This window comes from Pleurodeles waltl, chromosome 2_2 (genome assembly GCF_031143425.1).
Source record: "Pleurodeles waltl isolate 20211129_DDA chromosome 2_2, aPleWal1.hap1.20221129, whole genome shotgun sequence".
Classification (NCBI taxonomy): domain Eukaryota; kingdom Metazoa; phylum Chordata; class Amphibia; order Caudata; family Salamandridae; genus Pleurodeles; species Pleurodeles waltl.
In genome coordinates, this window is record NC_090439.1 from 1,143,617,920 (window position 1) to 1,143,633,821 (window position 15,902).

At 50.6% G+C, this 15,902-nt stretch overlaps 1 protein-coding gene across 1 annotated transcript in view; it reads left to right on the forward strand.

Annotated features, from left to right (window-relative positions):
* LOC138282976 (glutathione synthetase-like) overlaps positions 1–15,902 on the forward strand; it is a 309,854-nt gene that overhangs the window by 161,053 nt on the left and 132,899 nt on the right. The window contains exon 8 of the mRNA XM_069221064.1: positions 9,892–9,958. Coding sequence (XP_069077165.1) covers positions 9,892–9,958 — 67 coding nt within the window. The remainder of the gene's footprint in view (positions 1–9,891; positions 9,959–15,902) is intronic.

Genomic DNA, 15,902 nt, shown 5'->3' on the forward strand with positions numbered 1-15,902 from the left:
GTCAGTTTGAAAATGCCAGTTTGACAAATTTTCTTGCTGAACCATTTTGTGCCTCTGCCAACTTGTGAAATCCACATCTGGGTCAGACTGACAGTTGAGCTGTCTGTAGACAGTGACACAAAGGGAGCTGGGGTGTAGCCTGTGCATTCCAATGAGTCTACTGAGCTAGAGTGGGGAGGGAGGATCTGACACTTAAACCTGAAAGGGCTGTGCCTGTCCTCACACAAAAGTCTCCAACCTCCTGATGTGTGTCTGGGGCCAGGCCTGGGCAAGGCAGGATCTTGTCAACAAAAGGTACTTTCCTTTGAAGTTTGCCTACTTCAAAGGCAGAAAGGAGTATAAGTAGTGGACCCAAAACCCCAGATTTTTAGATTACTTCTGGACTCAAGAGGAACCTTTGCCAAGGGGAAGAGCTGAGGAGCTGGAGGAGTACTGCCCCTTTGCCTGTGACTGTGCTTTGCTGGGTTGGCCTGCAGTTGCTGCTTCTGCCTGAAAGAGGACAAAGACTGGACTTTGTGGTATCTTCCTACTTGTGAAGTGTTTCCAAGGGCTTCGACTGAGCATGCTTCATGTTTTGAAGTCCCATGGCCATCAAAAACTTCCTCGGCCAGCACCTGGACTCTCTACCCAGTCCATGGGTCCTTGAAAGGTGAAGCTGATGGAACAAAGACTGAGATCCACGCACTGGAGCTGTGCGGGGAAAATTTAGACACACCAACTGCAACACAGCTTTAAAAACGACGCACCACTGCATTGCGGCTGAAAAATCCTTGTGCGGTCAGATTTCGCACGCATCATTGCTAGGTATCAAAATTGATGTGAACCTGCTCGGACACGAGGTGCCCGTCTGTAAATTGACCGATCCCTCTCTTGCAGAGAGAAAAATGACGCATCACCTACCCGACCAGAGAAAAAGTGACTCACTGCCTCACTTGCAAGTAAGGAATCAGTGCATCGCTGACTTTTCTGATGCACGCTCGCCCGTGCGGCTTTATTTTTGAAGCAGACCAGGTACTTTGTGTAACATCAATGCATCTATTGTTTTCTATGGAGTAAGACTCTTTTTAATTTAAAAATTCATAGCTTTACTTGTGTATGTTGGATATTTTGTTGTTCTGGCCTTGTTTGATTTAGATAAAAATTGCCTATTTTTCTAAACTGGTGTGGTGTCCATTTTGCAGGGTTTTCACTGTATTACTGTGTGTGTAGGTACAAATACTTTACACATTTCCTTTGAGATAAGTCTGACTGCTTGTGCCAAGCTACCAAGGGGGTGAGCAGGGGTTAACCTAAGTTAGTATCTCCCTTGCCCTGACTAGATTGAGTGTCCCTGCTTGGACAGAGTGCAAACTGCCTGCCAACCAGAGACCCCATTTCTAACAACAACCATTTCTGAGAGCACGTCTTGAAAGAGAAATGCAAATTTTAATGCAACTTTTCTGGGTGTGCATTGAATGAATTGAATGATTGTGGCCTGAGTACCGCAGGCAATGCTTGGAACTTAGCACTGACTTGGAAGCATGCTAGACGTTTTTTTGAGGCCCAGGTCAACAAACTCTTAAAAAAAAAAACAGTGCAAAGTCCAGTCTCAGAGTTTAAAACATTTCCTGCAGGTAAAGACACAGCACAGTGGATCTGGCACCATTTATTAGTATTAGGGACGTTAGCTAGCTCTTCATTAATAAATAGGGTAAATCTATACAAACATTTAGCATCACAGGACCTTCAAAAAATTCACTGAATGCCGAATAATGACCCTTCTTACCTCTGTTTCTGACGGGCCTGCAGACCTGTGTCCCATAAACCCTGCATTCCTTAAAACTGCACATCTCCAGGCAGAAAGTGGTGAGAGAAAGAAATCACAATTAAGGTAAAGATCAAACATCAAAAAGTACCCAATGCAGAGGCACCTGTTTTCGATCAAGAACTCGCCCCCCCAAGTCCGCAGCACCACCTTGCTGTCTCCGTGTCCCTGACCCCCACCCACGCTGCTGCTAGCGTGTTCGAGGCCCTCCTCCACCCGCAGGCATCCTCCTGCGCCTCATCCCTGGTGTCTAGTGGGCTTCTGGTAAGCGTCGCTAGACCCGTGTGCACTGTGCCGTTTTCGCCGAATTTGTGACTGTAATTTGTTTTTCTGCGCCTTGCCTCCTTGCGCTCTTGCCCCCATTTGTGCCTTTTCAGATTGCTGTAATACGCTTTTACATTGTGCCTCTTCCGCCGTATTTGTGTCTGTACTCTGCCTCTCTGCGCCTTGCTTCCTTGCGCTTTTGCCCCCATCTGTGCCTTTCTTAGATTGCTGTATTCCGCTTGTGCATTGTGCCGTTTACCGTATTTGTGACTGTACTCCGTATTCTGTGATTTGCCTTTTGTGCCTTTGTGCTTTTTCTTCCAATTCGTGCCTTTTTGGTGTTTTCCGCTTTTTTCGCCCCTTGGGCGCTCCCCCTTGCTGCTTTTCCCTGCCGCTGCCTCCCTGCGGCCCTGCCCCCCTCGCGCCCCCATTCGCCGCTCCCTCCCGCCTCCTGCCTCCCAGCTGCTCCTCCCTCCCCCCTCCCTTCTTAATGGCTGGCGCTGCGCGTCGAGGGTGAGCGACCTCTGACCTGTTTTCGGTCAAGAGCTCGCCCCCCCCACGTCCGCAGCACCACCTTGCTGTCTCCGTGTCCCTGACCCCCGTCCACGCTGCTGCTAGCGTGTTCGAGGCCCTCCTCCACCCGCAGGCATCCTCCTGCGCCTCATCCCTGGTGTCTAGTGGGCTTCTGGTAAGCGTCGCTAGACCCGTGTGCACTGTGCCGTTTTCGCCGTATTTGTGACTGTAATTTGTTTTTCTGCGCCTTGCCTCCTTGCGCTCTTGCCCCCATTTGTGCCTTTTCAGATTGCTGTAATACGCTTTTACATTGTGCCTCTTCCGCCGTATTTGTGTCTGTACTCTGCCTCTCTGCGCCTTGCTTCCTTGCGCTTTTGCCCCCATCTGTGCCTTTCTTAGATTGCTGTATTCCGCTTGTGCATTGTGCTGTTTACCGTATTTGTGACTGTACTCCGTATTCTGTGATTTGCCTTTTGTGCCTTTGTGCTTTTTCTTCCAATTCGTGCCTTTTTGGTGTTTTCCGCTTTTTTCGCCCCTTGGGCGCTCCCCCTTGCTGCTTTTCCATGCCGCTGCCTCCCTGCGGCCCTGCCCCCCTCGCGCCCCCATTCGCCGCTCCCTCCCGCCTCCTGCCTCCCAGCTGCTCCTCCCTCCCCCCTCCCTTCTTAATGGCTGGCGCTGCATGTCGAGGGTGAGCGACCTCTGACCTGTTTTCGGTCAAGAGCTCGCCCCCCCCACGTCCGCAGCACCACCTTGCTGTCTCCGTGTCCCTGACCCCCGTCCACGCTGCTGCTAGCGTGTTCGAGGCCCTCCTCCACCCGCAGGCATCCTCCTGCGCCTCATCCCTGGTGTCTAGTGGGCTTCTGGTAAGCGTCGCTAGACCCGTGTGCACTGTGCCGTTTTCGCCGTATTTGTGACTGTAATTTGTTTTTCTGCGCCTTGCCTCCTTGCGCTCTTGCCCCCATTTGTGCCTTTTCAGATTGCTGTAATACGCTTTTACATTGTGCCTCTTCCGCCGTATTTGTGTCTGTACTCTGCCTCTCTGCGCCTTGCTTCCTTGCGCTTTTGCCCCCATCTGTGCCTTTCTTAGATTGCTGTATTCCGCTTGTGCATTGTGCCGTTTACCGTATTTGTGACTGTACTATGTATTCTGTGATTTGCCTTTTGTGCCTTTGTGCTTTTTCTTCCAATTCGTGCCTTTTTGGTGTTTTCCGCTTTTTTCGTCCCTTGGGCGCTCCCCCTTGCTGCTTTTCCCTGCCGCTGCCTCCCTGCGGCCCGCCCCCCTCGCGCCCCCATTCGCCGCTCCCTCTCGCCTCCTGCCTCCCAGCTGCTCCCCCTTCCCTTCTTAATGGCTGGCGCTGCGCGTCGAGGGTGAGCGACCTCTGACCTGTTTTCGGTCAAGAGCTCGCCCCCCCACGTCCGCAGCACCACCTTGCTGTCTCCGTGTCCCTGACCCTCGCCCACGCTGCTGCTAGCGTGTTCGAGAACCTCCTCCACCCGCAGGCATCCTCCTGCGCCTCAGCCCTGGTGTCTAGTGGGCTTCTGGTAAACGTCGCTAGACCCGTGTGCACTGTGCCGTTTTCGCCGTATTTGTGACTGTAATTTGTTTTTCTGCGCCTTGCCTCCTTGCGCTCTTGCCCCCATTTGTGCCTTTTCAGATTGCTGTAATACGCTTTTACATTGTGCCTCTTCCGCCGTATTTGTGTCTGTACTCTGCCTCTCTGCGCCTTGCTTCCTTGCGCTTTTGCCCCCATCTGTGCCTTTCTTAGATTGCTGTATTCCGCTTGTGCATTGTGCTGTTTACCGTATTTGTGACTGTACTATGTATTCTGTGATTTGCCTTTTGTGCCTTTGTGCTTTTTCTTCCAATTCGTGCCTTTTTGGTGTTTTCCGCTTTTTTCGTCCCTTGGGCGCTCCCCCTTGCTGCTTTTCCCTGCTGCTGCCTCCCTGCGGCCCGCCCCCCTCGCGCCCCCATTCGCCGCTCCCTCCCGCCTCCCGCCTCCGAGCTGCTCCTCCCTCCCCCTCCCTTCTTAATGGCTGGCGCTGCGCGTCGATGGTGAGCGACCTCTGACCTGTTTTCAGTCAAGAGCTCGCCCCCCCATGTCCGCAGCACCACCTTGCTGTCTCCGTGTCCCTTACCCCCGCCCACGCTGCTGCTAGCATGTTTGAGGCCCTCCTCCACCCGCAGGCATCCTCCTGCGCCTCATCCCTGGTGTCTAGTGGGCTTCTGGTAAGCGTCGCTAGACCCGTGTGCACTGTGCCGTTTTCGCCGTATTTGTGACTCCCTCCCGCCTCCCAGCTGCTCCACCCTCCCCCTCCCTTCTTGATGGCTGGCGCTGCGCGTCCGCGCCAGAGGCAGCCAGAGGCAAGCCCGTCTGCGCCGGTCCGCGCCTGGACCGTGCCCAGCGCCACCCCCCCCCCCGGTCCGCACGCCCCCCGCACCACCAGACATCGCTACTCGGCCAGCGAACTCATCGCCCTCAACCCCGGCCCTTCCGCAGCTTGCTAACAGGCCACACGAAGCACACCAAATGACCCTTCTCCTGCCACGCCTGCAACTTCACCTGCAACAGAACAAGGAAACCTAAAACAACCAGCACTAACCACCTCCACTGCATACTTCTCAACACACGCTCCGCACGAAAGCACGCCATCGAGCTCTGGGACCTGCTCGACACCACCGCCCCAGACGTAGCCTTCCTGACCGAAACCTGGTGGAACGAATCCTCAGCACCTGACATCGCCATAGCCATCCCGGGCGGCTACAAGATCACCAGAAGAGACCGCCCCAACGGAATCGGAAGAGGAATAGCCATCGTCCACAAATCCACCCTCAAAATCCACACCCACACGGACGACACCCTCAAGACCGCCGAACACCTGCACTTCCGGATCCACACTGACCCAAACACCACCCTCAGGGGAACGCTCATCTACCGACCCCCAGGACCACGAGCACCCTTCAGCGACTCCATCGCCGACCTCACGAGCACCCACGCCCTCGCCTCTATGAACTACATCCTCCTTGGAGACCTCAATTTCCACCTGGAAAACAACAACGATGCCAACACCACATCTCTGATCGACAACCTCTCCAACCTCGGCCTCAGACAACTGGTAAACACACCCACCCACATCGCCGGCCACACGCTCGATCCAATCTTCTCCGCAAGCAACCACGTCACCTTCAGCCACACCACTGAACTCCACTGGACCGACCACCACTGCGTCCACTTCACATTCAAGAAGCACACCACACACCACCGCATCCAACTACCACCTCACCGCCGCTGGAGCAAAGTCACCGAAGACCAACTGACCAGCACCCTCGCCCAGAACCTGCCTACTGACCCCACCGACCCAGACACTGCCGCCATCAACCTACGACAGTGGATCAACGACTGGGCCAACACCCTCGCACCTCTCAAAAAGCCCACCGATAACCAAGGAAAGAAAAAAGCCGCCTGGTTCACGGACGAACTCATCACCTCCAAACGCACCTGCCAGAAACTAAAGAAGAAATGGCTCCTCGAGCGGACACCAGACAACCTGACAGCCCACAAGGAAGCCACCCGCAAGCACCACCAGCTAATCCGACTCGCCAAACGCTCCCACTTCACAGAACGCCTGAACAACAACGCACACAACAGCAAGGAACTCTTCTGCATCATAAAAGAGCTATCCAACCCCAGCGCCAACGCTTCTATCAGAAGATCGCCGACATCCACGACAGCCTCAACACCACGCCTCCGCCAGACCCCACCTCCAACAGCTCCACCTACACCAACCGCCAGACCGCCTGGACCTACGTAGACGACTCGGAAACCTGCAAGATCATGAACTCCATCCACTCAGGATCCCCCTCAGACCCATGCCCCCACCACGTCTACAACAAAGCCGACTCTACCATCGCCCCCCAACTTCGAAACATCATCAACTTATCCTTCGAACCCGCAACCTTCCCGGAAAGCTGGAAGCAAGCCGAAATCCACGCCCTCCTCAAGAAACACAAGGCAGACCCCAACGACCTCAAAAACTTCCGCCCGATCTCCCTCCTCCCCTTCCCGGCAAAGGTCATCGAGAAGATCGTCAACACTCAGCTCACCCACCACCTAGAGGACTACTCCATCCTGGACCCCTCCCAGTCCGGTTTCAGACGCAACCACAGCACCGAAACTGCCCTCCTCGCCGCCACAGACGACATCAGACAGCACATGGACAACGGCAAAACATCAGCCCTCCTCCTCCTGGACCTCTCCACAGCCTTCGACACGGTCTGCCACCACACCCTACTAACACGCCTCCACGAAGCCGGAATACAAGAAAAAGACCTCAACTGGATCTCCTTCTTCCTCTCCAGCAGAACCCAGAGAGTCCGACTCCCTCCCTTCCGCTCCGAAGCCACCAACATTATCTGTGGCGTACTCCAAGGCTTCTCCCTAAGCCCGACGCTGTTCAACTGTTACGACTCTGTCGTCCCATTTCCAGGGGGCGCTGTAAGGGGACTGTCAGAAGCCTGGGAATCACCTTGAACACCTATCTAGAGTCCCTTGCTGACTCCTGTTTGTTTCTCTTTTCTCCATGGTACACTTGTGTAGGACTACATTTGCTTCTTGGGACTGCAAATCCCATAATGCACAGCTTGGTAGTCAGGAAAACCTGTATTCTGTTTTCCATTGTCTTCTATGGGAGAAGTCCAGTTGCTCCTTTTCACTGGATCCTCTCCTCCAGGACTTGCAAGTGTCCGAAACCACACACACCTGTGACCTTTCCTGTGCAGCCCAGCTGGGAACTGCTTATAAGCAGCCATTTCCTCAAGCTCCCTGTCGTGCATCGGACTTCGATTCCTTTGTGTTACAGACCCTTTGTCAGATGGTGTTCCAGTTTTGTTCCTGTTCTGTTCCAGCTTGATCCTGTTTCCTGTTTCTCTGCCCTGTTCCTGCTTGTTCCAGCCAGAGTCTGCTCCGTACTCCTTAGCCTTGTACCTGTTTGTTTCTTCCAGAGCCTGCTCCCTGTTTCTCTGCCCTGCTCCTGCCTTGTTTCAGCCTGAACCTGCTCTCTGTTTCCCAGTCCTGTTTACTGCTCTTTTCCTACTCCCTGTATTCCAGCCCTGTCCTTGCCTGTTCCAGCCAGAGCCTGTTCTCAGTTTCCCAGTCCTGTCTCTGTTTGTCCCAGCCAGAAGTTTGCGCCCTGTTTTCAAGTCCTAGTCCTGCCTTTGCTTCAGTCTGTGCCTGTTCCTAGTTCTTGCCTCTGCCTCTTTGTTTCTTCCCTTCTGTTTCTGTTTCTTCTCGGTTCTTTGTGTCTGGTAAGTGTTCTATCAGTCTTCACCAGTGTATACGTGTCCTCCTGTGTACTGGGGTTGGCTCCTGGTTTTCAGGAGGCAATTCCAGCCCCCATCCTTTTTCCAGTGTTATACGTTGTATTTCGTGCCTAACAGTGACAGTGTGCTATTGCTGTTTTCTCAGGAATCGCCACTGTGTTTCCAGCTGGACCCACAAGAGCGTGTCCTGTGTATGTAAGTACGTTCCTTGTCTGTGCTCTAGGGTCCAGAGACAGAATCACTTCTGCTGCCTCCTTTCTATGGGGCTGGCAGGGTGACTATCTGTAAGAGCAAACTGCACAGAGGCATTGAGATTCCCGGTCACTGTGGGGCGTTCTGCGCCTTACTCTGTGTACAACCCCAGCGTGTTTGTCCACTAGTAATCTGTTTCCTATTTGTTCACACAAGGGTTGCTCCGCTTTTACTTTCCTGTTTCCTGGGTCTGTCCATAGCCGTCCTTTTCGTGTATGCCTTTAGCTGCTCTTCTTCCCCAGTACACTACCTCTTTAGGATATTCGGTGACCTCAAGGGTTGTCCCAGCCAGAGTCCTGATCAGACCCGCCCGAAACCGTGACATCAACGTCTACATGGCCCCCCTCGCACAACTGACCCGTCAGCACAACCTCAACATTCTCTCCTACGCCGACGACACCCAGCTCATCCTCTCCCTCACCAAAGACCCACACACCGCCAAAGCCAACCTCCATGAAGGAATGAAGTCCATCGCCGAATGGATGAGAAATAGCCGCCTGAAATTGAACTCCGACAAGACGGAGGTCCTCATCCTCGGATGCACCCCCTCAGCCTGGGACGACTCCTGGTGGCCCACCGCACTGGGACCTCCTCCAACACCAACCAACCACGCACGCAACCTGGGCTTCGTCCTCGACTCCGCCCTCACCATGTCCAAGCAGGTCAACGCAGTTTCCTCCTCCTGCTACAACACCCTCCGCATGCTACGTAGAATCTACAAATGGATCCCGACGGAAACCAGAAAAACAGTGACCCAGGCCCTCGTCAGCAGTAGACTGGACTACGGCAACGCACTCTACACAGACATCCCAGCTAAAGACATCCGTCGCCTCCAACGCATCCAAAACGCCTCCGCCCGACTGGTCCTCGACGTACCCCGCCGTTGCCACATCTCCCACCACCTGAAGGACCTCCACTGGCTCCCCGTGGACAAGAGGATCACCTTCAAGGTTCTCACCCACGCTCACAAGGCACTCCACAATGCCGGATCAGCCTACCTTAACTACAGACTCAACTTCTACGTCCCCTCCCGCCACCTCCGCTACGCCAACCTTGCCCTCGCCTTCGTTCCCAGCTTCCAAGGCAAGACCTCCGGCGGCAGATCCTTCTCCTATCTCGCCGCCAAGACCTGGAACACCCTCCCGATCGCCCTGCGACAGACCCAGGACCTTCTCACCTTCAGGAGACTACTCAAGACCTGGATCTTCGACCAGTAGCAGCAGCCCCCCCACCCCCCCCTCAGCACCTTGAAACCCTAACGGGTACGTAGTGCGCTCTATAAATATTATGATTGATTGATTGATTGATTGATTGAAGGCAAGAATAATCCTAGAGCAGGAGAAGAAGGAAGGAGGCTGGCATGAGATGCTTTATTACTGTAAGGAAGGGCCAGATCTGTCCAGCCTTCCTTCGTATGAAGGTATTCATTAACCTAGTAATACTTGAAGTTTGGTTTAGGTACTCTCTAGACATCATTGTCTCTACATGGTGGGTGGCTTGAGTCAGATATCTGCCTGCTGTGTTTTTTCATTTAAGGAAAGATTTATAGCATTGTGTACTATGATTCTAGGCACTAAACATAGAAATGTGAACTGTGAGAACTGGTTATTGGTGTTAACTGTACCTTACCAGTACATTTACAATTTTCACCATTTTCAAAACTGCATTTTCTTCATAAACCCTCTCTTGGGAATGGCCATTTTCTGATACAGTCCAGTAATGTATTCATCTGTGTTTGTAGAGATGGCCATGAAGTTGCTGTGGTTTACTTCAGAACTGGCCATGTACCCGAGGACTACAGTGAGCAGGTATGTAAAGATCACCCCTTCAGATTTATTTGGTGGAGTGTGGGGTGGGGCAGTAAGATGTCTGGCTGAGCTGGTCTGTGAATTCTTTGCCATAACTCTCTGCCTCCTAAGACTCTATTTCCCTTGTATCCCCCTTGCCCTTTAACGCAGAACTGTGCTGTTCTATACTGTTAGTTTTTTTTCTACATCATGGCCTCTCTGAATACTGGGCTGTTTGGTAGCAACCAACTCAGAATAATCAACCCAAACTGATGCCAGTGTTGAATTAATTATAACATGTACCGAGGGCACCTTAAAGGTGCCCCCTGCAAACCTGCCAACCCTGACATGGTTGCTGACTAGTTTTTACCAGACACAGATCTGGACTCCTGTGGTGAGAACCTGTGCTCTCAGCAGCCAGAACACTAAAGGGCATATTTATACTTGTTTTGCGCCGAACATGCGCAATTTTTTTGGACGCAAATTCAGTGCAAAACTAACTCCATATTTATACTTTGGTGGTAGACCTGTCTAGCGCTAAATTTATGGAGTTAAAGTCATTGTTTTGACGTGGAAACCTACTTTGCATCAATGAGATGCAAAGTAGGCATTACTGTGCAAAAAATGACTATGGCCTTAGCCTCATATTTATCCCCCAAGCTAAAATCACGTACAGGAGGGAGGAGGGGTCAAAACATGGTGCAAAGCTTGCTTTGCACCATTTTTTAACACCTGGGTCAGGGCAGGCGTTAGGGGACATGTGGGGCTATTTCCATGGTGGAACACCATGGAATAAGCCCACAGGTGCCCTCCTCAGGCCCCAGGGACACCTCCACCCACACCAGAGGGACAGCAGAGGATGGGGGACCCCATCCCAGGTAAGTACAGGGAAGTTATTATTTTTTTATTTTTTAACGTGCCATTGGAGGCCCTGAAATGGGACCCACTACATGGCACTGGGTGCAACGGCCATGCCCAGGGGACCCTGTCCCCTGTGCTGGCCATTGGGGTGGTGGGCATGAATCCTGTCTTTTCCAAGACAGGAGTCATGTGGTATGGTTGGTTTTGCATCAGAAAATGACTCTAGGCAGGTTAGTAATTTTTTTTTACTCTAACCTGCCTAACGTCATTGTTTGGTACAAAACCCCTTTCTTCCATACCGCCAGCCCCACCCAGCTAACGTAATTGTTTTTTACGCTAGCTTACCCTTTGCACCGGCTTGCACCATTCCATAAATATGGTGCCCGGCTGGTGCACAGAAATGGTGCAAGCCGGTGCTAAACCTTTTGGTGCAAAACTTCGTTAGTGCAGTTTTGCACCAAAAAGTATAAATTAGGGCCTCAGGGGCATATTTATTATTGTTTTGCCCCGAATTGGCGTAATTGATTTTTTTACACAAATTTGGTGCAAAACTAACTCCATATTTCTACTTTGGTGCTAGACCTGTCTAGTGCCAAATTTATGGAGTTAAAGTCATTCTTGGGACGTGGAAACATACTTTGCGTCAATGGGATGCAAAGTAGACATTCCTGTGCAGAAAATGACTCTATGGCCTTAGCGCCAGATTTATCCCCCCGTGCTAAAATCACGCACAGGAGGGAGAAGGGGTCAAAAAATGGTGCAAAGCCTGCTTTGCACCATTTTTTTATGCCTGGGTCAGGGCAGGCATTAGGGGACCTGTGGGGCTATTTTCATGGTGGAACACCATGGAATAAGCCCACAGGTGCCCTCCTCAGGCCCCAGGGACACCCCCACCCACACAAGAGGGACAGCGGATGATTGGGGACCCCATTCCATAAGTAGAGGTAAGTATTCTTTTTTTTTAAGTGCCATTGGAGGCCCTGAAATGGGCCCCCACATGGCACTGGGTGTAATGGCCATGCCCAGGGGACCATGTCCCCTGTGCTGGGCATTGAGGTGGTGACCATGACTCCTGTCTTTTCTAAGACAGGAGTCATGTGGTATGGATGGTTTTGCATCAGAAAATGACTCTAGGCAGGTTAGAGTCATTTCTTTTTTTTACTCTAATCTGCCTAACGTAATTTTTTGGTGAAAACCCCCTTCTTCCATACTGCCAGCCCCACCCGACTAACGTCATTCTGTTTTTTACGCTATCCTACCCTTTGAACAGGCTTGCACCATTCCATAAATATGGTGCCCAGATGGTGCACAGAAATGGTGCAAGCCGGTGCTAAGCGTTTTGGTGCAAAACTGCGTTAGTGCAGTTTTGCCCCAAACAGTATAAATCAGGGCCTAAGCCTTTCCTGGGTAGAAGTGTTCAGCTTCAAAGACTTTACCACCTTTGAATCTGACCTCTGACTCTGCTGCTAGCAGCAGATGGCTAACTAATGGTTTTTCCTCCACTTTGAGCGGGAAAACTGGCAGGAAAACTCAGCCAGATTAGGAGGAGTGACCACCCTGAGCTTGCACCACTCCCCAGGCGTGGCAGGCGAGGTGACCGCTCCATTTCATTTTCCTCCATCTTGAATGGCAGGAAAATAGCCTATCCGGGTTAGGGACACCCTGCTTCTCTGTTTCCCAAATCTATATTTATTTTTTAAACTATGTGTTACTTTTTTGGTAGCGCAAGTAACTATAACTCATGCCCTGAGGTAACTATAACTCAAGCCCTTGACGTGCACTGCTAATTACCCCAGAAATGACGTCACTCTTGACATCTTTGATAACATAATTGATAATATCAATGTAATTTTTGCAGTAAAAACTTTTAAAAAAAAAAACTGTGCATGAAGGGGGCATGAGTTATAGTTACCTTAGGGCATGAGTTATAGTTACTTGAAGTAACTTTAACTATAACTGGTGCATTTCTATGTTTTTGTATGTTTAAAATGTGAGTCTAACTATAACGTCCCTGTAACCTTTGTTGTTTTCAGTGAAGTTCTACGTTTTTTAAATTCTATTTCCTAACTATAACGCCCCTATAATCTTAGGTTTTTTCAGTGAATTTATAAGGTTTTTTTAAGTTTATTTCATAACTATAACATACCTGTAACCTTTTTTTGCGTGAATTTGTATGGTTTCTCTAATGTGAAGTATTTACATTAGTATACGCTAATCCAAAGACTGCCGTAAATGGTGTTCGGCTGTCTGGAGCAGTGAATGTCTCCATGGCATGGCCTGTGGCCAAAATGTGTTGGCAGATATTGGTTACATGCACCCCTGAATTGGCATACATACCTGTTTTCAGTGCTGTGTACATTGCAGGGCTCTAAGTGTTAAATAAGCTAACCTTGTTGTGTTCAGGCTTTTCATTTCACTGACCACACTGTCTGCTTACAATAACTGTTTCCGGTGACTGTGCTGGTTGAGCTGGAACTCTCTACAACATAAACTTTACTGACAAATTATATAGAGGAGGGGAGAAGAGGTGAATGCATGATAAATTGAAGGCACTGTCCTGCATGGTGCATCAACTAACCCCACTGCTTTGTTACTGTCATGGGCCTTCATGCAGAATACACAGCTTTTTCACATCTATTAGTAGTAATATATTCATATTTTTTTTAAATTAGGAGTCGTGTACCCTACACAAACCTTCACGCACAGTATGCAACTTCAGTGCAAATTAGAAATTTGTAGAATCCACATATACACAAGTTTCCAAAATTTAGTTTGTGGGGGAACTGGGTTTTGTATGTAGTACCCCACACTCCCCAGTTTTTAACCAGTTGGTTCTGAACTGTAAGTGTCCTGGGCCCCTGCTAAACAGATTCCCAGGGCCAGATCCCAAAACTGTACTATGTTTGGCACTTCAGCCACCTTTGTAATTCCCTAGTAAATGGTACCCCTGGTACCTAGAGCATGGGTACTGAAGAGGAACCCTCAGAGCTGCAACACCAATTGTGCCACTCTGAGAGGCACCACACCAGCCTCATCCAGACTGCCATTGCAAGTCCATGACCAGGTGTATTTAAATGTTGCAAACTCGACAAGGCACTCACCAAGAGTGTCCTGTCCACCAACACTTCATGCACTATAGGTAAGTCACCAATCTGGCAGGCCTTACAGCCCTAAGGCAGGGTGCGTTATAATGCATGTGAGGGCAGATGTTTGCATGCAAAACCTTAATACATAGTAAGTGTACAGGGAAGCTATAGTAAATACATGTGCTGGACGAGTTTCACAGGTACATGATGGCCTCTCTGAATTCTGGGTTGTTTGTTGCAACCAACTCTGAATAATCAACCCACACTGATGCCAGTGTTGTATTCATTATAACATGTACCCAGAGGGCACCTTAAAGGTGCCCCCTACAACCCTACCAGCCGTGATATGATTGCTGACTGGTTTTTACCAGCCTGCCACCACCAGACACAGAACCTCTGCTCTCAGGAGCCAGAACACTAAGCCTTTCCTGGGTGGAGGTATTACCTTTCCTCCCCCAGGCAGGCAGCCAGGCCCAGTGGTCAGCTTCAAAGGCTTTACCGCCTTTGAAATCTGACCTCTGACTTTGCTGCTATCAGCAGATGGCTACCCATGGTTTTTCATCCACTTTGAGTGGGAAAACTGGCAGGAAAACTCAGCCAGATTAAGAGGAGTGACCCTTCAGCTTGCACCACTCCCCAGGTGTGGCAGGAGAGGTGACGGCTCCATTTCATTTTCCTCCATCTTGGATGGCAGGAAAATAGCCTATTGTTGTTAGGGACGTGACTTTTCCCACATGAAGTGGTCACACAGGTAAGTGGCCCATTGGCCACTACCAGGTACTCCTCTTAACGTCCACTAAATGCAGTATTGAGTGGACCTCCCTAAACTTGCAGATCAGATTGGAAGGACACAATAAAGCCAGCAACAAAGAGGGCTCGAGAACAGAAGTCCCGCTGCAGGAAGAAAAGACGCCAAACCCTACCTGCTGCACCCAGGACTTGACAATCGCTGCTGAGGGGTCGACTGGACATCGGAGGGACTCCAGGAAACCCCAGAGAACCTCCACCCTTCTAAAGATTTCTGCTAGTGCCCCTCCAGAGCGAAGGCATCACTCCCTGCACCCAGCAGGCAAGAGCCAGTGAAGTCCAGTTCACTGACTGGCAGCTTACCATGAACCGGGCATGGCAGCCAGACCCATTTCCACCCAACAGACCCAAAAGACAAACCCTGCCAGAGTGCCAAGTTTGGTGACACTGCATCTTTCAGTGGCTGAGACATGCCATGCTCCAGGGTACTGGACCCCCAAGTCAGACACCCAGAAGAAAAGTCCGCTCCAGATTCTCTGTGGACGAGAAGCAAATTCCAGTCAAGGGACATCAGGACACCCAAGAACCACCTCCCAGAGTGTCCCTGCTGACCCGAAATCCACCCTCAGTGACCTTCACCTGGTTCCAAGGACCGTAGGAAGCATGACCCTTGGCTGACCAATCTGCACTGCACCCAGCTTTCATGGCCCCTGCATCAGGAAACGAGCTGTGCTATAGGGGTCCCTAACCCCTTGTGACCACGACTCCAAAAGGATCCACCAGACGTATCTTTAAGTCCTCCTTTGCAGTGTGTTTGCAAGTGGCCCCCTTCTCAGTTCTGCACCAGCTCCAAGACTTTCAGCCGCTGCTCGTGCTTGAACCGGGAACTGCCCAAACTGCTCCAGCTGGCCCACAGAACATCTCAACGACCTCAACCTAAAAACAGAAGGTGACACTTGTGAGAGTAGTGCCTGAATTTATATGCATTTTGAAAGTTTTCTCCTATTGATTCCTATGGTGCGTAAGTATGCACAAAAAGTCTATTTTTACTAAAAGTTGAAAAATCATAACTTAAAAAGTACTTACCCGATTTTGATGATCTTGGTTTTAAAAGTTTTATAGAAAATTTGGAGTATTTTTGTAAATTGGTCTTGAGTTATTCTTTTGAGTGTGTGTCCACATTAATTGATACTGTGAGTACAACTAATGTTTAGCACATCCCCAAGATTAGCCTAAATGCTCAACCAAGCTACCACTAAAAATAGAGCATT